Below are 24,335 nucleotides of genomic sequence, written 5' to 3'. Positions count from 1 at the left end.
AGTTTTTGTTCCACGGTTATGTTTCAGCACATCGTGACCACATGTTCCTCACGAAAGGAAAGCTTGAGACCTGTCATGTCTGAGTAGCTCACGAACATACTTATCTAGAAAATAAAAACAAATGGGACGAAGATGGTCATATGTGCGGGCGGGGCCGCTAGCGAAAGGTCTCAACCCCTAGCATACACCATGCGTCCACACCCCCCCCCCCCCAAAAATAAAAAATCGTTACCAGCGTTGTTGCTGCTGTACACCTGTCCGGATACACGGTATTGTGCAAACTGTCTTTTACGGACAATACCGGTCCACACCGGTATTTGCGCCATCGTGCGAAGGCTTCTTATAGAAGTTATTGTGATTATATGGCAACCCGCTAGCTGGTCGGCAAGCTGAGCAGCGACTCCCATTAATTGCAAAAATGACAAGCGAGAACCGCTGTCAGCGAACTGTATAAAGAGTTGTCCTGTGAAGAAGCTAAAGCAAATCGCAATAAATTGTTTTGGAAGGAAGCTAATGTACTTTGAGCAAGAAGGGCAAAACTTTTAGATATTAACAGACATTTCATTAAAATTAAACAAAATAGGTCACAGTTGGGAAATTTTCAAGAAGACATTTTCGTGCATAGGCGTTCGCTGCTCATTATATGGATCTATAATAACAAATTAGAGAGTGTATCGATGTATCTTAAGATACAATTGCCAAGTATCGTATCGGATACAATTATTGCGGCAGTATCTTGTATCTGTATCTCCAATACTTCTTGCCTGAGTATCTTGTATCGTATCGCGATACGATTTCAAAGTATCTTTGCCCAGCCCTGCTTGGTGGTAGGGCCATTCTCAGGCAGTTAATCTGCCTTAGCCGTACCGTGCCTTGACATGTAACATCTTAAAAACAATAAAATGAAATGTTGCCTTCCGGGCTCGACCAACGGGAAGGCGGGGGGGAGGGCGATCCTCCTACTCCCTAATGAGGAACCCTACGGTCGTTTATGGCTACAGATGTGATAATTAGTGGTCATGTGGTCTGCAAAATTGCGCAATATAAGACATATTACAGGAGTACCCACACTGCAGCAACAATGTACCGTCATGCGCGCCACCACGTTATTCTTCTGAAAAGCGTTATCGAAACTTCTGGCTATTCGCAAGGTGATCGCTTTGATTTGCCCTGATACTAGTTTTCCTTGAATCATAGCTTCGTGCAGGCTTGAGGTATAGCTACGAGTAATCTTATTCACGCGTTGTCGCTTTGACAACTCGCATTATATCATGGGGAAATAGGCCAGCACTATGTCTCACCTGTCTCGGTGTGCCTTAAAGCACTGTCCATCATTTCTTCAAACTCGATTTCATGAATGGCATGGGGAACAAGGCCATCTCCCGATCTTTTCACGACTGGCATTGGCTCAATTCTGTGCCGTGGACCGACCAGTCCTTTCTACAAGGCAAGAGGTGAAATTGGCATCATATATCAAATATAACGTTCAACGTAGTTGTTTGCCAGACCATGATATTTTAACTGACCAAAGATTTTGTAGCGTTTGTTAGTGTACTGGTCGTGTAAAGAGGCGTGTAGCCTATTCTTAAACATCGAAGTTGGCAAACCAGCATACTACACTACCGAGAGCTTGTATCAACGCTAGAGATGTACAGCGGTGCACAAGTGCCTTTCGGATGACGCATGCGATGCATTATGGTTTGGTAAGACGTCAGTGGCAAATAGCTTCAGGAATCTAAAGATTAAAGGGTTCACATCAGTATGTGGTTTAGGATAAGGTTGTTGACGCTCTTAAACTGATGTCAATGTATTGCATTTATTACGGAAGCTTAAAAGACTTTCGATAGCTTGCCACTCGACGCACTGTTGCACTTTCGAGGCTGTAATAAATCAAGGTGCACTTTTTGACAGCGAATCTGTTTAAGCTGCCGGTAAGTGCTTCGTCATAAAAAAGCTATCATCGTCATGAACCGGCACGCGCTCTCTTCGTCTCTTTAAAGTGACGCTGTTGAAGCTTTCGATAACATGCGCTCCGTCGTGCAAAACGCCTCAGGTGGATATGCGCCACAGGAATTGGGGAAGCCCCACTACCGTGTACAGCAGATGCGAGTGTCAAACGACAACGAACACGTGAAAAAGAGATAGAAAGAAAGGGATAGAAAAATAGAGAGAAATAAAGGGAATAAATTCTTAAATAGATCAAAAGATTGAAAAACATGGAGAGAGAAAGAAATAGAAAGAGGAAGCGATAAATATAGAGAAAGAACTGGAAGAGAAGGAAATATAGAAAAAGCGAGAAAGAGAAAGAAATTGATAGAGTGAGATAGAAAGAAATAGAAAAGAACACATACAAAAAAGAGGTAGACTGAACAGAGAGAAGGTGAAAGAAAGAGCGAAATAAACAGACACGTGGAAGGAGCTCTGCTCTTCCTTCAGACTTGGGGCCACTAGTGCGAAGCCGCCATAATTTTTTTCGATTAAAGGAGTTGATGTTGCTTATCATTACGCAGTCGCAAACGCTCTTTTTGATGCCGCCTTGCTGTTAAGGCGGCGTCTATTTAGTTAAAAGGAAGCATGGCTGATTTCTAAGGGGCTTTTCGATAGTACTTTTCATAGGTGTCGGTTTGGAGTGTGCGCCAGGCCACCGCCTGCGGCTTAGTGAGTGTCGGGCGGGCAGGGGGACACCGAGCCCTCGCTAATCTTAAGATTGCCACGCGCGTTTATTTCTTTATTTCGGGATTTTGGGTATTCGGGTTTTCGGGTATTTATTTCGGGTATTCGGGTTTCACCCACAACAACTGTAAGCGACGCTCGGCGCAGATCGCGCCGCAATGTTTGGGAGTCTTCGCGATCGTTTAAGATCCTTCTGTTAAGATTACGCGCAGGGCGCAAATAGTCATGTTTATCCGGGCGCGTGCGCGAGCACCAGCCATAACGCTGCAAGGTTCGATCGCTGATGTGTAAAAAATGACGCGTTTCGCCTATGATCAGACTGCCGACATCTGCGCTTGCCACTTTGACTACACTATGAGTGTAACTTCCTTTTCTGGGGCAGAAGTTTGCCCAATAAAGCTTTTCATCTTTAACAGCACATAGACGTACAGCGCGAGGACGTAAATACAAGAAAGAAGACGACACACTGCACTAACACTAATCCCCATAAACATTCGCCTAGTGAGGTTGCTATGGGTGCCAGGACATCGTGTTATATTTGTAAACGAGATGGCTGACTCACTCGTGAGGGTATCCCTTGATGGCCCAATTTCTTTTTAGTTATGCCTCTTACAGCTTGTGTTACAGCGGCGAGGTTCAGCAAATTCTCACTTTTTGAAGATTCAGAAAAGATTAAAATACCGAATTGGGAATATTCGCACTTGCATTTTGCATTGAATAATAAATGGCGTCCCACAAGAAAATCGGAAGTATCCATCACTAAATTAAGATGACCTATTCCACCACTTAATTTTTACTTAAACAGGTCTGGTCTGGTGCCACCCCCTTTGTGTCCTAGCTGTAACCAACGCGAAAATATCGACCGTTGTCTACTAAGATGTCACCGTTTCAGTATTCAAAGAAAAAAGTACTTTGAAATTTTCTTCATAAATTAGGAATACCACTAAGTACTCCAAATATCCTCATCTTTGGGGTTGCTTCATTGAAATTTAGTAACAGAGACGTCTGCGGGTCCCTGTGCGAATTCCTGGGTGACACAAAGATATTCATTGCTTCTGAAGTTACTCTTTCTCATTACCCCCCCCCCCAAAAAAAATAATCTTATTTATTTCTTTATTTCATTTTTCCGTACCACGACAATGACCTTATTCTATTTGAAAAAAAAACAAACAAAACCACTGTTCTCTTCCCTTGACTTTTACTTAATGTTCCAATTTACATTATTCGCCGGCTTCTTGGCCAATCCCCTTTTGTGGGTGTGAGCCAAATGCAAGGATCAAGCAAGTCTTGCTGCCAGTAAATCCATGACAGCAAGTCTACCTTCATTTATTTCCGACAAGCCCGCAAGCCTTCACCCTTTTCATCTTTACCGGCTGAGTTTTCCATTCTTCGCCGTCGCCACCACGTGACCATATTTCGTGATTTCATTAAAGCTAACCATGCATTCCTCTCTTCTCTCATCTCTCGCCCACCGCGTTGTCCCAGAGATTATGGTGCTCGAGTGACGAAGTAAGGCCAGGAGATCGAATCCCGGCCGCGGCAGCCGCAATTCGATGGAGGCGAAAAGCTAGACACCCGTGTTCTTAGATTTAGGTGCACGTAAAAGAACCCCAGCTGGTCGAAATTTCCGGAGCCCGGCCACTAAAGCGTCTCTCGTCGTAATCATAGCGTGGTTTCAGGATGTAAGACCTCAACAATTATATTGAGCAGCGGAGCTGTTTAATGTTTAGTTCCAGCCGTGGCCGGCGACCGCTCTCATGTCGGCGCAGCTGCAAAGCGAAGTGGAAGCATGGCATAGCCATGCATAGCATGCTATAGCAAGGGCCCGTGGAAAAGGGAAGTGAAGGTGAGGAGGAGGGAAAGGAAGAGGGCGAGAGGCTAGAGCATATCATAGCCATGCATGGTATACTATACCAACGCCTCCTCTAGAAAGATGCCTGCCGCGTGAGCCAAAAACCTCCTGCCCTACCCTTTCCCTCCTTCACCGTTTCTAATAAGGGCAGTAGCTGGCGATCCTTGCGGCGGCCGCTTACAACACACATTTGCGCACGCGCACATTACCCCCCTCGACGTCATACTGCGGCAGCCCCATTGAAAACAATAGGGGAGAACGTGGCGCCATCTCTCGATAAGCGACCACAGCTCAAGGCAGGACGGCTACAATGGGATAGCCAGCGACACCGTAGGCATGTTTCTAGAGGAGGCGTTGGCTATATCAATGGCGGGGAAGGGGAAGTCAGGGGGAGTTAGGAAGGAAAGGACGATGAGAAGGCCACCTGCTCCGCTGTTTCCTCAGTCTTCGCAGCACTACCGCGTAGCTGCCCCAATTTTGAAAATACCTTCTCTCTCGGTGAGGCTGCTCGCTGGCTCGTTTAGTGAGATATCGAGCTACTGTGTGAGCCGCCTCGTATTCTGGGAGGTACGCATGCGCAGGTGTCCAGTCGATTTGTAAGTGTCGGTGGTCTTCCATATTGGCTAAAATTTTCTCCGATTAGACTCCCCATATTACAGAATTTCTTATTACAGAATTCTTATTAATCTTCTGTCTAACAAACAAAAACGAGCCCTTAAGAGTCACCTTCTTTCCTTCATTCATAGCGAGGGTCTCGTTCTGGCAGACTTGATGCTTTCAGGTAGTATGCGAGGGATTATTGGTCAGCTGCCCACTCGTAAAAAGGATCACGTGCTACGTGACGCCAACAGACCGAAAAAGAGTGTTCCACACTCGCTGCCATGGCTGTGACCGGCGCTGACTAACATTCCTAGGTTTAAATCCACATATATACCCCATAAAGTGGACGGGGGGATGACCGCCGCCTTAGCTCAGTGGTAGAGCATCGGACGCGATATTCAAAGGTCGCAGGTTCGGTCCCTGCCGGCGGCAAGTTATCTTTTCGTCCACTTTACTTACTTTACTCTCTTCACATTTATAATCTATATAATACAAATAACACCCCCTATACTTTCCTTGGCATTACTGTCTCTTGGTTCTTATCAATCTTCTGTCTAACAAACAAAAACGAGCCCTTAAGAGTCACTTTCTTTCCAGAATTTTGCAAAGCTGTTTTCGAGCCTCTGAACACGTCTTTGGCCGACATTGAAGCTATTGCCAATTCGATTGCCGATTCCTGTGCCGTTTCTGCGTTGGCTTTTACCTTGCCCTGTGCATTTATGTTTGGAACAGTAATCTTTTTGTACATTTTGATATTTCGCGGCGGCTGCGTTGACCACGTCCTTTATATTTTCATATTTAGTTCGGAGGGCATTTGTCCTCCCCGCACGCCTTTCCACGCTCTTCTGCGGCTGCGTCTTTCCGGGAATCGAAATGGCGGTTCAGCAAGCTCGGACAAATGTACTTAGGCGTGCGTACAGGATGTTCTCGAAAGAAACCTCACTCGTAAAGCAGTATTACTGCACGGAGGCTTTGTTTTATGAGGTGAAGCATGGCTGTGCTACGAATGCAATAGGCAGCTACACAGCATAACGCTCGTATTTCTATCGAGCTTTTTATATCACGCTAAACATTATCTTACTGATTAAACTAATGAGGAAGGTGTAGTACACACACCGGTACAAAAGTTTAGACTTACAGGATAGTTCTGAGATGTTGGGTCATTCCACGCCAACTGTCCCAGTCGGGGCGCTCGACAAAAACCAATTTCTCTGAAAAAATCTGAGAAAATTACGCACATATAGACATTAGTTCTACACTATTTTCTCAAAATATATTGAGCGGCAAAACTTTTTCGGGCAAGTGAGTGCTATTTGAACTTCTCGATATGGTGGGAAACCAGGTACGAAAGAAAAATTCGCTATAAATGGATCGTTTCAGACATTCATTCGATACTTGCTTTTTTGTGTTTTTAGAGCATCGCGCTTTTATTATAGGACAGTTTCTTAGAGTAGCTTTATATTTTTTACTCCTTAACCCTTGGGTAAATCTGAGTAAATTGCAACGTTTTCTGGAATTTTCTTACGAAAGACGATTGTAGACCAAATACATCAATTATTTTTATACAACTCTCCATAAAACGTACTATCTCTTAAAGTTTTTGTTTTGCCTGTGTGCGGCGCACAGGCCTTGAAATAAAATCCTGAACTTGAAAAAAACGCTACATCTGCCTATGTTCAGACATCTGCAGCACCATAAGGTGGTCCAAGAAAAAATAAGCAGAAAATCGTATACGATTGAGAATCATAACACCTTCGTCCACAGAAATTTAATCGAAGTAGTTTTTGTTTTAGTCAAGAAAAAATTTTGAAGTTTAGTCCCACCATTGCATTATTTTGCTATGGGAGCAATAAAAACCGACTGAATTTACTGCATAAAAAAGAGGCAGTGTACTCGCAGCACACCGTTTTAAGTTTCTTTTGTTAGTACTTTATAATGTATATTACATATCAAGGACATAATAAACAGAGGTAAAAATATAACAATACCATTGGCTTAGATGGGAAAATTCCCCAATAATGAATCGCGTTACTTCTTGCATGCGGCTCTGAGAATCAATTGGCGTCAAAATAAGTTAAGTCTCAAAGTTCATGTAAACTCGAGAAAGGAGGCGTGAGCGTGGCCATTTATAGCGGATCCAAATGGAGTTCATCTGTGTATTCCGCATGATGTGACGACGCGCCGCGTGTTCACGCGGCGCGTCCGTCGTCCACGACACTACGGACGGGATATGCCAAGCTATTTTTCACATCCTTATTTGGATGGTTGCAGGCAGCAGATTTTGGTTAAAGTAGAATTTGTCTGTCTGGTAACATGCACTGTTTTACAGCTGTTATAAGATCACAACAGCCTATTTTTATGGCGCAGTTGTCCGGCGGCGCCCCCGCCCCCGTGCGTAAACAATACAATAAGTAACGCGATTCATTATTGAGAAATGTTGGCATCTAAGCCAATGGTATTGTTATATTTTTACCTCTGTTTATTATGTCCTTGATATGTAATATACATTATAAAGTACTAACAAAAGGAACTTAAAACCGTGTGCTGCGAGTACACTACCTCTTTTTTTATGCAGTAAATTCAGTCGGTTTGCATTGCCCCCATAGCAAAATAATGCAATGGTGGGACTAAAGTTCAAATTTTTTTTTTCTTGACTAAAAAAAAACCTACTTCGATTAAACTTTCTGTGGACGAAGGTGTTATGATTCTCAATCGTATGGGCTTTTCTGTTTATTTTTTCTTGGACCACCTTAGGGTGCTACAGACGTCTGAACATAGGCCAATGTAGGGTTTTTTTAAGTTCAGGATTTTATTTTAGGGCCTGTGCGCCACACACAGGCAAAAAAAAAACTTTAAGAGATAGTACATTTTACGGAGAGTTTTATAAAAATAATTGATGTATTTGGTCTACAATCGTCTTTTGTAAAAAAATTCCAGAAAACGCTGCAATTTACTCAAATTTCCCTAAGGGCTAAGGAGTGAAAAATATAAAGCTACTCTAAGAAACTCTAAGCTACTCTAATAAAAGCGCGATGCTCAAAAAACACAAAAAAGCAAGTTTCGAATGAACGCGTCAAATGGTCCATTTATAGCGAACTTTTCTTTCGTATCTGGTTTTCCACCATATCTAGAAGTTCAAGTGGCGCTCACGTGCCCGAAAAATTTTTGCCGCTCGAAATATTTTGGGAAAATACTGTAGAACCAATGTCTATATGTGCGTAATTTTCTCGGATTTTTTTAGAGATATTGATTTTTGTCGAGCGCCCCGGCTGGGACAGTTATCGTGGAATGACCCTGTTACATTCGTCCGGTATATTTTTGCCTTGATGACATGAAAGTTTTACGTATACTGATACCACCAGTGGCGTAGTATTTGCATAATTTTCCTTCTTCGCAAGGGGGGGGGGGTGCTTTTCCCTATGTCCTCGTTTACAGGAACGAGGGCGTTTCTACATATCGGCGCAATATCTTTCTCCCACGTTATTGTATGCATATGCTTATAAAAACGAAAGTATTGCGGTACTAAATCCGATTATGAATAACCGTGTCTTTTCTGTGCGAAAATTCCAAAAGATCGTGGTCGCCTCTTCCTTGAATTGTAAAGCAGTTCTAAATCTCTCGCACAATTTTTTTGTAGAATTTTCTTGTAGTTTTCTTGTAAAATTTACCGAAATTTGCTTGTTGTGGTGCATATAGTAATATTATGTACTGCAACTGATTGTATATTCTCAATGTTAGCGTGCTTATTGTGTAGAGAGAAAGCGGGTACGATTTGAATACTATCCAATACTATCCTATCGGACGTCTTTCCTAATGCTATGTTATAACATGCATTTCTAGACGGACTATACATTAAAGCATTAACAATAATACGAATAGCAAGGCTCATACTACCAAGATGTCAACAGTTTTATGGGAAATGAAGTATTTTGCGATGCAGATTTCCGTGCACGCAGACGTTGTAGTGACGCGCATGTGTTATTAGAATTTCGCATGCATCGATGGTCTCTTCTTCCGTCACTTCAATATAAATATCAGGATACAATTTCCGCATTACTCACTTTGTTTTGACGACCTCACCTACTTCGGCCGCTGAGTTTCGCCACAGATAACGCGTGGACTGTACAATATGCCACCTTTGCATATATTTCATATCTAATGCCATGCCCTTCGTCGGTAGAGTGAGGTTTTTTTTAATCTAAGCTATTTTAAAAGTTCATGACTATTCGTTTCTTTTTGTAATCAACTGTGTTATTATGTGTTTTTTTTTTAGCTGCGAGTTTAGCATTCACGGTTGTTTAGCTGAAAACGTTACAGGTTTTTACGCGAAAGTGCTCACAGCAATGTAACTGCTGAGAGTAGGATTACATATCCACACCAGTCAGTAGGATCGGAAGAGACGAGAAGAGACTGAAGACTGAAATAAAGATGACAACGACACCAATGAAGACGTGTTCGGTGCTGAGAGTTTAACTAAGCTGGTCGTCGAATGAACACGCTAAATGTTAATTCCGAAAGAGAAATGTCACTCTGCGCAAGTCACTCTGTGGGTTGAGATCCCGCTACCTCGAGTTCATTAGTCACGCCACCAGTTATAACAGATCCCTAAAGGCTGCAATATGGCTGATCTAGGACCTGTGCAGATACACGTGACCAGTGGAAGCATTCCAGCGTGTCATTCTTCCCGTATACTCTCGCACTTAACAATATGTGGCATTTCGGTAACTTGCCATTACGAACTTGAAGGATCTATCTATCTATCTATCTATCTATCTATCTATCTATCTATCTATCTATCTATCTATCTATCTATCTATCTATCTATCTATCTATCTATCTATCTATCTATCTATCTATCTATCTATCTATCTATCTATCTATCTATCTATCTATCTATCTATCTATCTATCTATCTATCTATCTAGCTAGCTAGCTAGCTAGCTCTTATGCCGTCCCAGTCATTTCAACAACGGTTCTATCGAGCGGGTGATAGTGGTGACAAATTTATTTACAGAAACGAATGATCCCTGAGCGTGGGCCTTATAAGGTGGCTCCATTTTCGGCAAGGCAACGAAGGCTAGCTACTTCCCAAGTTGGAGGGCTCCCATCAATATGAACACTTCCGTTTCCCATGAAGAATGTCCAGAACGCGAGTCGTCCATATTAACAAGTCAATGTAAAAAAGACGCATTAGAGTGTAGGCTTAAGGTAAACGGGACTACTGATGGTGAGCAGCCTTTCGGGCGACGATTCGTCTCTCCCATTCACGATCTCTCGCCAATGCTGTAGAGTTTTCGTCCCGCATATCTCATTGCTGAGCGGATCGTTCCAAGCGCACAGTCTGCGTATCTGTCTTTTCTCCTCCTCGTCCTTACCTACGCGCTGCGTTCACCAAAACGTGAAGCAGTGACTATAGCAAGTTAATAACGCCACAAAAGTTCATGACTTTTTAACTGTCGTCTCCAAAAAGGCCGTCCATAGTGCGGACTGTGCCTTTTACGCATTAACGAAACAGAAACGCATGGCCACCTACTCTATGCAGCTTTGACGTAGAAGTTCGCTTGTCGAAACGTTGAAAAGGTTCAAGCGACGCCCCGTGTTCAAGTATATTTCATCTCTCCAAGCTTCCATCTTCCTCTGAACATCTGTCTTATTTGGATGTCCACCTACCAGTCGCTTAAGCTTTCGTCCATATTGTGAGATGTTCCTATTAACGGCGTCCAGACTAATGAGACACGACTGCGTATATCAGTATGCATACTGCATGACATCCATGCGTGACAAACAAGAATGACATGACATGGCGTAGATGTCCTTTATGCCACGATACGAATGACGCAAATTACAAGATGCCTTACGTCGCGGTCGCTTCTTTAACTGGGTCATCAAAATCTACATGACTTGCGTACATCGCTTGACATGAGTGACATTACACACATGCCTTCACATAAGTATTATTTACTTGCAGAATACCACCACTACCTAACGTTGGGCAGGGCTGGCTGATATCAGCTAACTGTCCGCAAATGTTAGCCAACGTTGGCTAAACTCCCGTAATGTTCGTTAGTCGCTGTTATAACAATGTGATATAAATATTCCTACAACGATTCTACATTGCATATGACATTTCTCCTTAGGGGAAGTGACGTCATGCATGGGGTACAAGGCATGTTGTGACGGTATGTTAGGTATGTTGCGACAACACTTCTCTTTAGAACAAGTGCCGTCACAACGTTCTAATATTATGACCACAAACAGCAGCGCTGTAACGTGGAATAAGGCTTTTATACGTACCACATGTACACCGAAGTGGTCTTTTGTGACGATCACCGAGGCGATTTTGTCCGCGTCTTCGTAGAGGTCTCTCTCGACATGCTCGCCGTTGTACTGGATAATGCACGTCGAAAGTTTAGACAGAGCGAGGGGGGGGGGGGGGGCGCAGTAGTCTTAAAAATATTGACCAAAAAAAAAAACGCTCACCGCGGCATACCCTTCAACCTTCGCCAATTTTATAGTAAACTGTGTACATTTCATAACGCATTCTTCATCATCACCATCTTCTTATTTTCACCAGAACATTTTTTAGAACTTGCCGAGCTGTACATTATGCCACCGGTCTGACGAAACAAACGGTGATACGAGGGTGCTAAGGGCCTTTCATTGTAAAACTGATTTCTAAATAATTTACAATTTGTTAGATCCATAAATATGTGTGTAACCTATGTAAATTACCTATTTTAAGTATATATATTAACTGCTTACCTATGTTCAGCCACCTATGTAGAAAGTTTGCCTACATTTTCAATGTAAAATTTCTCTATTTTAATTTCTTTTTCCATAAGTTTTAAGTGTACCCATCCCTGTAAAAACAATATACTGAAATAAAAAATCAATAAAAGACACGCGTGGTGCGAAAAGAGAGAACGACAGAGAAATGTCGAAAACACTTCGAGTCCTGGTCTCCTGCCCAAATACTAGAAAAAGCTGTTACGATTACATAAGGGCAAAAATTCGACACAAAAGCATTTCAACTCAAGCACATGTGTAGATACCTTCCTATTTTGACCTAAAAGCTTACTGAAATAAAAATATGTAAATAACACTTGGCATACCATGAAATATCACGCGAAATATTGTTTTCACTGAACTGCAAGGATATAATATAAAGTTGTGCAAAAACCTCACACCCAAGTTTCACAGGAAAGGTACAATAAAAGCAAGTTGGAATCAAGAAGCAATTTCTTTTTCAAAAAATTCCTGTATTTTCGGATATGGTTGTGTTGTTGTAACGTCGCATTGTTCGAAGGCTTGCATGCATGTTGGACTAACGGATAACAAGAGGAACTAATCTTTATGGATAGGTTAGGATTGAGCTAACTTAAATAACCACACAAATCTCTCGTGTGGTTACTTATCTATATAAAAATCTATTCACCTTATTGTTATGCTTGAGACAGTAGGCCGACGTGTTACCTTAACCTTTTTTCCGTTATGTAGTTTAGTCACTGGTTTATTCGCTGATGTAATATTTAGTAGATTGATTACCTGAAGGACTCTTGCTAAGGCGGACCGTGACTCTGCACTGTGCATAGATCACTAAGCAGCTTTTAATGACGTTCCAAGTTCGACGAAGCCTCCGTCGGGTGTTTGCTGTATTGACCAACTTCAGCGTCAATTTCCTTTTCATTTGTACGTTTACTAATATTTAGAATATATTTGCTGTCGGACATTCAGAAATGAAGCCGAACTGCTGTCTATTTAATTACTTCCGTAGCGGCCCATGTGTAAAAGGAACGGATAGACATTCAGCGGCAATTCACGAGGATTTGTTGACTCTTCTTCTACTCACGTAGTGCGTGACTGTCTTTCCTTTTTCTTCTGTGATAAGTCTTAGCGTCGGTGCTGCCACGGACGCTTTTCTCAAGTTCAACGTCAGTTGGTCGTGCACTTGCATGACCATTGTCCTTTCGGAAGATCTTTCCTCCAGAAGTCTAGGGTAGACCAGTTGCCCTTTCTGCAACCCTGCAATCAAAGTAAGGTTCACTCTCGAAACCGTAGGCAATGAGATCATGGTAGAGTCTGGTGCTGGGCCTGTTGGTACATAATTTGAATAATCCAAGAACCCAGCCTTGAAGGACGCGTACACAAGAGGAGAAAATTTCGCGAACGCATTCGCTTATCACAGAGATTACATAGATCACAGAGATTACAAGGCAACGTAGAAATTACAAAAAAAAAACGTTGCAGCAAAATACTGAATATTGCCTTACCTGTGACAGGAAGGATTAAAAACAGAAGCAGTTCGAAGGTACGCATTGCGCACACGTGCCCGCTTTGTGGCTAACGTGGGCGATCCGAGTGCAATTTACGCGTGGCGCTTTTCCAAAAGTTTCGTTGAATACAAATAACGCCTTGTTTCAGGATCCAGGTGAAGTAGGCCCAGCCCTCGCCTCTTCGCAAGAAAAGAAGAAAACGGGAATAAATAGAGGGGGCCCAGAAAAAAGCAACGCGCGCATTAGAAAGAGATCTGACTTTTTGAAATCAGCTAAGCCTGCAACGTAAGGTCGATGCTTACGTCGAGGACGTTTTAGTCAGCTCCGCCATTTCGATTTGTCGGATTGAAAGAACAGTTTTCAAACACACCTGCAAACAACAGTCAAGGCGACAGCTGCTTGTGTACGAATAAAGATTATACCGGCGTTCTACTCTCATGTAAGTAGCTTACAGTGTTCACAGGATTTCAAACGCTTGCTGATATACCGTTTATACTGTAGGATGAAAGAAGGGGGAAATTTGGAGGGCTCGTTTCTTTGTTTGGTAAACCTTAATTAAAACCAGAGGATAATGAAGCAAATGAAGGTATAAGGGACGTTAATTGTGTTGTTTTAGGTGTGTTGTTATAATATTGATGCAGATGTAACGAAAGTAAGGTGGACGAAAAGACAACTTGCTGCTGGCAGGGACCGAGCCTGCAATCTTTAAAGGGATAACACGTCCGAGCACACCAATTGAGCTACGGCGGCGGTCGTCCTCTCGTCCACTTTATCGGGTATTTATGTGCATGCAAGCCCGGGAGTGTTAGTCAGCGCTATTTGTAGCCATGACGGCGAGTGTGAAACACTCTTTCTTTTCGCCAGCTGGCGCCACGTTGCCAGCTGGCGCATTCTCCGCCAACTTACAATGACATAAGAACAAGGAACAACTACCATGATAGTAGGTCTCAGCCCAAAGTCTTATCCAGGAAACCGCTTTTGTTTTTCTGCTGTCTCGTGGGCCGGAGAGTGGCGACTTCTCCGATTCCTGTACTGGGCCAAGATCCCTGACTACCTCTTGGAAGGTTTAGTCAATGACGGCGTCATCTATACGTACCAACAAAAGGGCAAGGTGGGCTCCACGTCATCCATTATTGTAGTAGACCACCTGACTGCCACACCGCAGCACGACAGGGGCTCTGTACTACAGGAGCCTCTTCCAATCATCGTCCCTCCCATCATCACTAGCCTAGAGTAGATCCATGAAGCAAGATCCAAGGCATCCATTATACCGGATGTTTTGCCTAAAGCAGGTCAATTAGTAAGAATGTTCTAGTAGGTGTACTCAATATCTTCTCACGATATCGCTAGATATATGGCAAGCAATACTGACATTGTCAGAATGGTCCCGGGTTCGTCGTATTTAGCTTGGAGGATTAACGCAATAGCCCTATTGCGTCTATAGTGAGCGTCTGTTTTTGTTGTCTGAAAAAATGGTGACATGCACATCGGTGTCGCTTGCTTCCCGAACATATCAAACAGCTATCAATCTTTCCTGACAAAATTACATAACTGCAGATGTGGTATCGTCAAGCAACGTTGTTGTATAATGCGTAAATTTCCTGTTTATTATTTGCTGTGCAATAAACTTGCTTTTTTTGCCTTGTTGGGGCAAAATTTGTATTGCAAAAGCCAGTAGTTGTACTAATCATATTCGAAAAATATTCGATTCGATTCGTAAGCGGTTGCCATCATTGGAATTCGCTTCGATGTTGAAAATCTGAAATTCAGCCACTCCTACTCATAACGCGACCTTTAAACTTAGAGATCTGTCATGCGTTCATATTGTTACGTGGTCGTGACTTGGAAGAGGGCAGCAGTCGGCGTGTTCAAGACGAAACCCTCTACTCGGGCAAATTTGTGCATAGGAAATGAAAAGTTAAAGTACGAGCAATACACGCTCTACGCTGATATACGGTGAAACTTCACTCGAACGAACTTCAACGAATCCCAGGAAAGCGATCGTTAAAGTGAAAGTTCGCTCAATTGAACTAGCTATGTTGAAACTTGCCATCAAGACGAGAAAACATCAGTGGTTGAAATGAAATTTGTCCCCTTTTATTGGCAATGCTGCTTATTTGAATGTGAATTTCTGCTTATTTAGCATGTTTTGAAGAATGTAGTAATCTCTTTCTGCATTTGTACGCCTAGGAGTACAGTGTGAAAGCCCTCATAAACTCTCCGGCGGAACACTCTGCTGGGCAGCACAGGATGTCACTTTTGTTAAGTACATCAGTGCTTCTTTAGCTGAAATTCTTGGTGCTTCCTTCGTTCGTTTGTTTGTTTGTAGCCTATGCATATTGGCAGATACCCACTCGGGGGGATTGGCCAAGAAGACGCGTTGTGGCCTATTAATGATAATTATAAAAATGTTTACCTTCCTATCATTGAAGTAGAAAAAAATAACTAAGATAAGGAGTGATAAAGTGAGAGAGGGAAAAAGAACGCCAGGCCTGCGCTGAAACCGCAGCACAGTCACAGCGAAAGCTGGAAGAGCGGCGTTTCTAGAGCCCATTAAGCTCTCTTGGGGCTACAATACTAGTAGACTAGAAAGGTACCCACTACGCCATAAATCACAATTTTTGTGAAGTTGGGAAGCACCTACTAAGCCATTATTCGTCATTCTGCGGAGAAGCGAGGCACCAGCTACACGTCTGTAAGGCATTGTGTGCACTTTGTTGACGCGTCGACTGATGACGATGAAGAATTATGGCTCAGCCCTTTCTAATGTGTTGGAATCTTTAAACGGCCCACCAGTTATGTAATTTGCATTGGGTGACGCCCGGTCGCTATTCCCCTCTCTTGTCATGCTGTATAACATACGTTGACGTGGGAGAGAGACGGAGGGGAGGGGCGAAGAACTTTACTGAGACCCCGAGGAAATGGATCATGCGCTTATGGGCTTCCTTGGCAACCAATACAAGTGCACTTGCGAGGAACCCACTACGCTATAAATCGTTGGAATTTTACTGAGACCTCGAGGAAGTGGATCACGCGCTTATGGGCTTCTTTGGCAACCAATACAAGTGCACTTGCGAGGAACCCACTACGCTCTAAATCATTGTAAATTTTTAGAAGTAGGACAGCAGGCACTGTGCCATTTTTCGTCATTCTACGGAGAGCGTTGGTACCTGCTCAACGCATGTAAGGCATTATGCGCACTTTGTTGATGCTGTGCCTGATGACGATGAAGAATTATGGCAAAGCCCATTGTAATGGGTTGGAAGCATTCAACAACCTACTCGTTGCGCACTTCGCATTGTGTGACGCCTGGTTACAGAATTCGCGTTGTGCGACGCTTGGTGCTTATTTTACTCTTCTACCACCCTATATTGCATATGCTAATGTGGTTCCTTCCCGACATGAAGCCTGTATAGGACCTTTTTGCAAAGCAGTTTCAAGCACCGGCATGGCTCAGAGGTTGAATACTGGGCTCCCGCGCAGAGGGCCCAGGTCCGAACCTCGTTCTATCCTGGAATTTTTTTCTTATTTCGTTTTTTTTCTTATTTCGAGCGATACTGGTTACGGAGACCGGCGACGGCGGCGGACAACTACGGCGCCAAAAACGGCCGGTGAAATGATCTCATAACAGCTTTCGCTGTAAAAAGAAGGGAAAAGTTCTTTCACAAAAATTTGGCATACCCCACGTACCGTGGGAATCGATGTTATGCGAAGCATGCGCGGGATGGTCACTGTAGCGTAATTTTTCACATTGAGCGAAACGTTACGGAATGACGCTAGAGGAATGACGCTAGAAAGAATGACGCTAGGCAACTATTTCGGGATCCGATGACATAAGCTTCTCGGCTCTTCTGCGCCGTTGAGCAGCATTTGCGCTCTCCTTCTCCACGGCGTTACCCGCCTGCAAACGCCAGTCAGAGGCGCTATCAAGCGGCACCAGCGCATTGTCAGACGGCGACTGCACAGCGAAGGCGAATAGCTGCACGCGCCATGGCTACGACGTCACCCCTCTCGAATGCGCAGAGCAGCAGCGGCGAGTCGCGCGCGCCGGCGCCAATCTGTCTGCCCGGATACGACGCGACTCCTCCCGCTCTCCGCCACCAGCCGTGGCGTGCCGCGCGCGGCGATGGCGGAGAGCGCGTGAGATGCCGGCTCCGCACTCATCCTCGCGCATGCGCAGCACGGCTCATGATGACCCACGCGAAACCTGCTCCGGCTAGGCAAGTGTAGCTAACGCTAGAAAATCACGTTGCCGAAGGTAGCTAGTAATATAATCCCACATAGTGACCGCCAGTCCGCGGCGTAGGCAGGGATGCCGTGCCCCCCTCCCGGATTTTAGATGCGAAGCAGCTTTTGCGCTGGGCTTTGTCCGTAGTTCCATTGGCGACCATCCGCTTTCTAAAACCTACCATAGCCATATGTAACATATTGAGCGCGCGCTCGCGCCAAGGAGAAGTCTTCTTCGTCTTGTTCTTCGACCGGCTTGATGATGATACGCGCAGAGCGTGCGCTCGCGCCAAGGAGAAGTCTTCTTCGTCTTGTTCTTCGACCGCCTTCATGATGATACGTGTAGAGCACTTTAGGGGCCCGGGCTGCCGTATGCTGTCCTAGCTTGGCGTAACGCAGACAAAACTACGTGTGCTGGCAGGCGCTAGCGCGTTCGGGCCTGTGTAAGGGGCTGGGTAAGACGCTGTGGCCTCTCCCCCTTACACTCTCTCAGCAATCATGTGATGGCGTCGGCGAACGAGATTTTGCAGACGCGCGATGAACCCGCGTGGCGTGCTCCAACAAGAGTTCGGGACGAGTAACAGCAACAGCAACTACAGTGAATTCATGGTGTGCTCTACTTGCAAGGACACGTTAACATCGGGCAAGGTGCCCGCGATGAACGGAACTTTAAGTCGACCGATGCTCTGCTTCGCACCCCCACATGGTTCCCTTTAGTGGGAGATGGTGTAATTTTTTTTTTGTTTTTGCTGTGGCATGCAGAGCCAAAAATGACTTGACAACATCTGCCTGCCCGGCCCCCACTTCAAATCAAGGAGGTGCCCCTCCCCCTCTCCCCCGAAAAAAATTTCTGCCTACGCCCCGGCCGCCAAGCCTAACTTGACGGCCCGATCGCGGGCACTCTGGATGGCCAAGGTTTGGTCATTGAGTTCGGGGCTTCGCAAGCCTCATGCGCCTCTGAATATCAGTTACCACTGCTACATCTGTGCACTGTTGTACAAGGTTGCGTAAAATATGGAGTCGTATCTAAAAAAATTGTATTTTTTTGTAATTTATTACATTACTTGCAGCAGCAAGTTCTGCATACGCTTAAAAGAAAGTTTTGCTTTACATTAGCTGACACATATAGAGCTTCCATGATACCCTTAGTGCTGTAGTGTTGATTGTATGCGCAGAAAAGCATTTGTTGCTTGCTGGAAATTAAATGTCATGAATGCCGGCTACCAAAAACGGCAAATAATCCTACTATATGCGCATGTGTGTCTGGGTTCCACCTTCATACGCGGACCAGCCAGTTCTAAACCCAACCACTGTATAGCATAAAATCAACAAAAGATCAATATATCTTTCAGCATGTAATTTTTATTGAAAAGAATCAGTGACAATGTCGTTGTGTCGACATTGAGAAGATTCAACGACATTTGACATTTAGTTGAAAAGTCATTGATTCAACCATTCGTCAATCATTTGTCAAAAGTTACTGAACAGTCATTTTTATAAGGGACACCCGTCTACAGCATTGTAGCACCTTGCCACAGCAAGATAGAGGAAGAAAGCCAAGTTTATTACCTTGTTGTAAATACACTGACCTAGATAAAAATTATAACAACCCGTGTGCACCACGTGTACTTTTAGAAATACGTATAGGCAGCCGAAAGGACGAAGAAAGAATTTGTGGTAGCATTCTTTTCATATATCACACCACTGCTACTATATACAGTCCATAAGTCTTTTGTGGCATATTTTATAGTTTATTTCTTCACGTGTTATTTAGCGAAAAACCAAATTATCTAGAGATTGCGGCTTTTAGCACGCCATCCACCGTTGTGTTACATATCCTGCCACGCTGAAGTTTCTCGCACTGCATGCGCTAGCCGCAGGGGTGCACATCTGCACTGCGAAATGTGAAGGCGTTGGCAGTCGTTGTTCTTAACTTCCACGACTGGAGCAAATTTAGGATGTTTTTGTGGACCTCTGAAGAATGAACGTAGCTGTGCAGCTTATCCCTTCATTTCTATCGTTCCCGAACGTCGTGACACTATTCAGTGTCACCTATAAAAATTCTCTTTTAGGGCTTCTCCTTGCACTTTTCAGCAGTGCATGTTATGCACGGCTTGCAGCGCGCTCTTTTTTTTTTCGTATCATAATCCTCTATGCCTTCCTAACGATATTGTACTGGTAAAAGGTGATCACTAGGCTACGCGGGTAGGACTCCCAGGAGGTCGGCAAAGCGATTTCAATCTATTCTTCGTGTTCGTTACAGTGCTGCTTTACCCGGTCTTTTCACAAAACAAGGGTGGTTGAACTGGAGTGCAGAAGAGTTGTATATATTCTTTCATCAAACAAGCACCCAGTGGAACACCTTATGTGTAGGGGTGTGCGAATATTCGAAAGTTTCGAATATTCGTCGAATATTACCTTCGAAATATTCGTATTCGATTCGACAATCGTGTATTCGAAAAGTTTCGAATAATCGATAACTTCGAACATTCGAAAAATTCGAATATGCGATTCGATTATCATGCATAAAATAACTCGTCTTCCACATTTCTGCTGCGTTCGTATAGCCAAAAACGTTGCCGAGAGGAGCGATACACATCGTAAGTACGCGGAGGCACGATATCTGCCTGCGACAAGCGCCTCAATACGTATTATTTATTGCTGGTGCATCTCCGACGTGCAGCGCTGTTGGCGATCATGTAACCGTACATTTTCAATATTATGTGGCCGTAACGTGCCGCACTACCAATCGTTCACTATGCGGGACCACTTCTGAAGAAAGACAGAACCCATGTGACTGGTGGCGAACTGTAGGCACCTTCAGATACCCCATGCTTTGCCCCATGTACCTCCCTATACCAGCCACTTCTGTTCCAAGCGAGCGTGCCTTTTCAGTGGCATGGGGGGGGGGGGTCTCTGTTAGAAGGGAGCGCCTGCTGCCTGATCATGTGGAGCAACTCATATTTCTTCATGATAACATCTAGTCATTACTCTGATTGTGCCGTGATATTTGCTTGCGTTGTGATGTGCATTGTGCTAGCCTGGACATTGTGTTCTGGAGATAGCAGTGTATGTTTTGTTGCCAGTCAGGCTGTTAATGTTTTTTTTTTCAAATAGCTACATGTTAAATAAAATATTGTTACTGTGGAGGCATTTTTCCTTTGATATTCGATATTCGATTCGATATTCGAAGGTGGATATTCGTATTCGATTCGTATTCGAAAAATTTGATATTCGCACACCCCTACTTATGTGCTGGTGCTGTATCATTGATTAGTTTCTGCAGCGCAATGTTCGGTCATGTACACTCTTGGTTGTCTTTTTGCTATGTTCGAATAAACGGTCATTATTTTCATTTTTCGCCTTTCTGCACTTTGAGTACTGACTGCCGTAGAATAGTAGATCGGCAGTATGTAACAAAAATAAATTCAAACATTTTATCTCAGAAATGTCCAAGTGCCACGGGTGACACCTATGGGTCAATTCACTGCGTGAATTGACCCATAGGTGTAAAATTCAAAGAACACCCATGGGTGTTGTAAAACGAACATACTCCCGTTTACACCTAAAAATAAAAAAGGGTGTGCGAAAGGTGTGCAAAAAAGACATTACGCCCTTCCGGATAATATTGACAGAAAAATGAGGTGTACGATAGGTGTTTTATCTAAAAAACACCTATAAGGGTGTGAAAATGTTTGCAGTGTAGCCAGTTTTTACCGCCGTATGCTTTCGAAATTCCTGATGCCGTGTGCCATAGGAATGAGACGCCTTTAAAATCCAGGACGTGTTTTTTTGCACGGCTTAGGACAGAAGAATGCTCATAAAATTTTTTGTTACGATAAGCATGCAGAATATGTATGAAGCTGTTGATCACGGAGTCAGATCACACAACGTGTACGTGATTCAAAGGATCTTTTTACTGCGTTGTCCTAAGGTAACACGACGTACGTTAACTACGTAATTTTTCCCCCTGGAGGCTCTTATTTTGGCCCACCTTTACTTCCAAGCACTTTCCTTATGCACAGTGACTTCAGTGTCCTTTACATAATATGCTGCAATGTTTAAAGACGTAGTGTGAGTAACTGTTATATTAAGGCTTTGCGACCCTGGACCTTCGGGGTGGGTGTCGTAGAAGCGCAATCGCAGACGCATTCGTCAGCGCTTGTGCTAGCTGTCCTCAACGTGGGAATAGCACTGGGCTTCTCTGAGGTCGCAACCGTGGCGGGAGGCGCGGTTGTCTGCTTCGTAGGTGGTTTCTTGACACATACGCCTTGAATGCAAACCTAAAGAAAAATGAAAGAAAGGCTCTTGCACGTGTTCTCGGAGATGATGTATACACTCCCACCTCCCACACACGCACACACAGACAGTCCGAAAAACATCGGTGAAACAACTAAGCCACGCGTGGCATTACGAAATCTAACTCATAAGAATGACCTATTTATGGAATGCAAGCTGTGGCTACAACAAGAGCGAGAAAGTTTCCCTCACAGCCAGAGATTGAATAAGCCTACAGCCTCTCGCGCTAACTGGTTGTCACGTCTCACAAGTTCAAAAATCAGTCACACGAACGTAAAAAAAGATCGATGAATGTGTTGTACGTAAAGCCTGACACAATGAAATCCTTGCAATACTTAGCAAATTCGTGCTTATTAAATAAATGTGTTGGCGGCAACAGCTATTCCTAGAACTAAACGGCGCTGCCGAACAAATTCTGGCCATTGCCTAGAAAAGCTGAGGCTCGATCTCTCATCTATCGAATATTAACTCAACCTATATGCGTCTTGTTTAAAACGTCTAGAAGACGTATTTAGGTTCTTATAGGCCGCAAGCCTTTCGAATGTACTGTAAAAGAAAGCTTTCTTCCTCTTATTTCCTTCAATATTCTTTTTCATTGTGTATCACTACCTTGCCTCACGCATTGAAACCGTTCTAGGTACTAAGGTAGATGCTTGGGCGAGTTGGTCCTACATACGTGAAATAAAAACAGCTCAAAAAGCAGAGTACCAATAAATGAAGGACACCGACAACAACTTTCTAGCTACTACGTCGCAAAACTGAACTAACCAATGGCGTATGCATATTATTGTTTCGTGCTGTAAAGTGGGCACCGTCATGTGCAGATTGGGCAGCCCCATCTGCACGGTCGTCACTTGTACCACAATGACCGGGTATCCACCTATACGCTATGCCGTGTTTTCCCTCAATTTAGTAGTGCTGAAGAAGCCTTATATCATCAACTGATTTCTCATTAGGTCGATACTCGAGAACCGAATCAGCTACAAGGCTTCGTTCGTTCACGCGTGGACTCACACTTGCACAGTGGAATTCGGCGGAATTCACCAACTCTCGTCTACACAGCTCGGATCCCATTCTCCAGCTCCATCTTCGGTCAGGAAGGTCTCGAGCTGAGGAGGCGCTTCTGTGGCGCCGGTGGCTTGACGTAGCCTTCACAACTGCCTACTACTTTCATATTGGAATGCCCAAAAGCCCTATATGTGATAACTGCAGATGGAATAAATTATTGCCCATCGGCTCAGTGAGTGTGGCCCCTTTTAAGTTCGCCAAGAAAAGAACTTTGATTTCGTTAGACTGTCACGCAAAATGAACGGCATGCTTTCTGAACCAGTTCCAAACATCAATATTTTTCATACCTTTCCTCTGGCGCACTTTGTGTAGTCATGTGCGTTAAACTCTCTGTAGTATCTCATTGGCGTGTAGTAGTTGTATCCATTTGCTGTCACCAGTTGTAGTATGTAGTACAGGCAGTGCACCTTGCATGTTCTCTCGATAACCTTCAAATGCGCGAGACAAATAAAACACAAAGTGACTCAACACATAAAAATAAGTGCAAGGGTTTCGTATCACGAGGTGTGCAACATGAAAAAAGAAAAGTGATTCAGACTGACCTAACTTCCGCTGACATCCGCGCAGAGCGAAGCATTTATAATGAGATTGCTCATAAAGGACGTGGGTATGCGTATTTCAAGTGTGTTTTAGCGTGGCAGTAATATTAGGAATTTCTCTTAAACGCGATGAGAAAAAAGTGGTGGACCCTTATTCAAGGGAATGGAGGAAGGGTGATCTTGTAGCCTCTATGGCTGGAGTCGTTCGTCCAGCGATCCACTGGTCTTGGCCGCTCGCCGGAGTTGATCCAGGAGCACGAGTCGCACACCCGGGTACGAGGTGGCGAGTTGTGCCTCCCAATGCTCCGTACTGGGTATTTCAGCTCTGTCAAGAAAAATTGACCATGTCCCTTGGATTCCATGTGCGCCCCCACGAGACGTGGTAAAGAATCGGCCTACAGTCCGAGACAAACCACTAATGACTGCAGACGCTACTAGAGCTGCCAAAGAAATCCTTGACGAAATTATTCCCGGAGTTGGCGCTAGTGGCGCGTAAGGGCCAGCAACGGCTTATGCTACAAAGGGAGCGCCCCCGTAGCGGATCATATCAAATATGATATACCCGGAAATCTCCCTGAGGAGTAAGAGGAATTGGTATTAAATCAAGGTAACCACATGCAGGAGACAGGTATATATATTTGTCTTAAAATGAAAAGTAACTGTTATTTGCATTCCGAAAACTTGGAAATCAGGAACCAACGTGGAAGACTTTATGGCGAGCCCCCTCGATTTCACGGCCTATAAGCTTTCAAAAAGTATTTCGCCTAGCCGACTTAAGAGGAACTCTAGAAGAAAATAACTACC

General features: G+C 44.0%; 1 protein-coding gene across 2 annotated transcripts in view; it reads right to left on the bottom strand.

Annotated features, from left to right (window-relative positions):
* LOC119401736 (venom metalloproteinase antarease-like TtrivMP_A) overlaps window positions 1–24,335 on the bottom strand; it is a 94,368-nt gene that overhangs the window by 37,742 nt on the left and 32,291 nt on the right. The window contains exons 1-4 of one of the 2 annotated variants that reach the window (XM_037668678.2): window positions 13,396–13,641; window positions 12,975–13,147; window positions 11,420–11,512; window positions 1,302–1,440 (exon numbers count right to left, since the gene is read on the bottom strand). In XM_037668678.2, the coding sequence (XP_037524606.1) occupies window positions 1,302–1,440; window positions 11,420–11,512; window positions 12,975–13,147; window positions 13,396–13,441 (451 nt within the window). In that variant the 5' untranslated portion in view covers window positions 13,442–13,641. Of the gene's footprint in view, window positions 1–1,301; window positions 1,441–11,419; window positions 11,513–12,974; window positions 13,148–13,395; window positions 13,642–24,335 lie in introns of those variants that run through there. The other variant, XM_037668679.2, reaches the window with a different exon arrangement.

The sequence above is a fragment of the Rhipicephalus sanguineus genome, chromosome 8 (genome assembly GCF_013339695.2).
Source record: "Rhipicephalus sanguineus isolate Rsan-2018 chromosome 8, BIME_Rsan_1.4, whole genome shotgun sequence".
Taxonomy (NCBI): domain Eukaryota; kingdom Metazoa; phylum Arthropoda; class Arachnida; order Ixodida; family Ixodidae; genus Rhipicephalus; species Rhipicephalus sanguineus.
The sequence above is the reverse complement of the archived record's forward strand: the minus strand, read 5'-3'. Positions and strand labels throughout refer to the sequence as shown.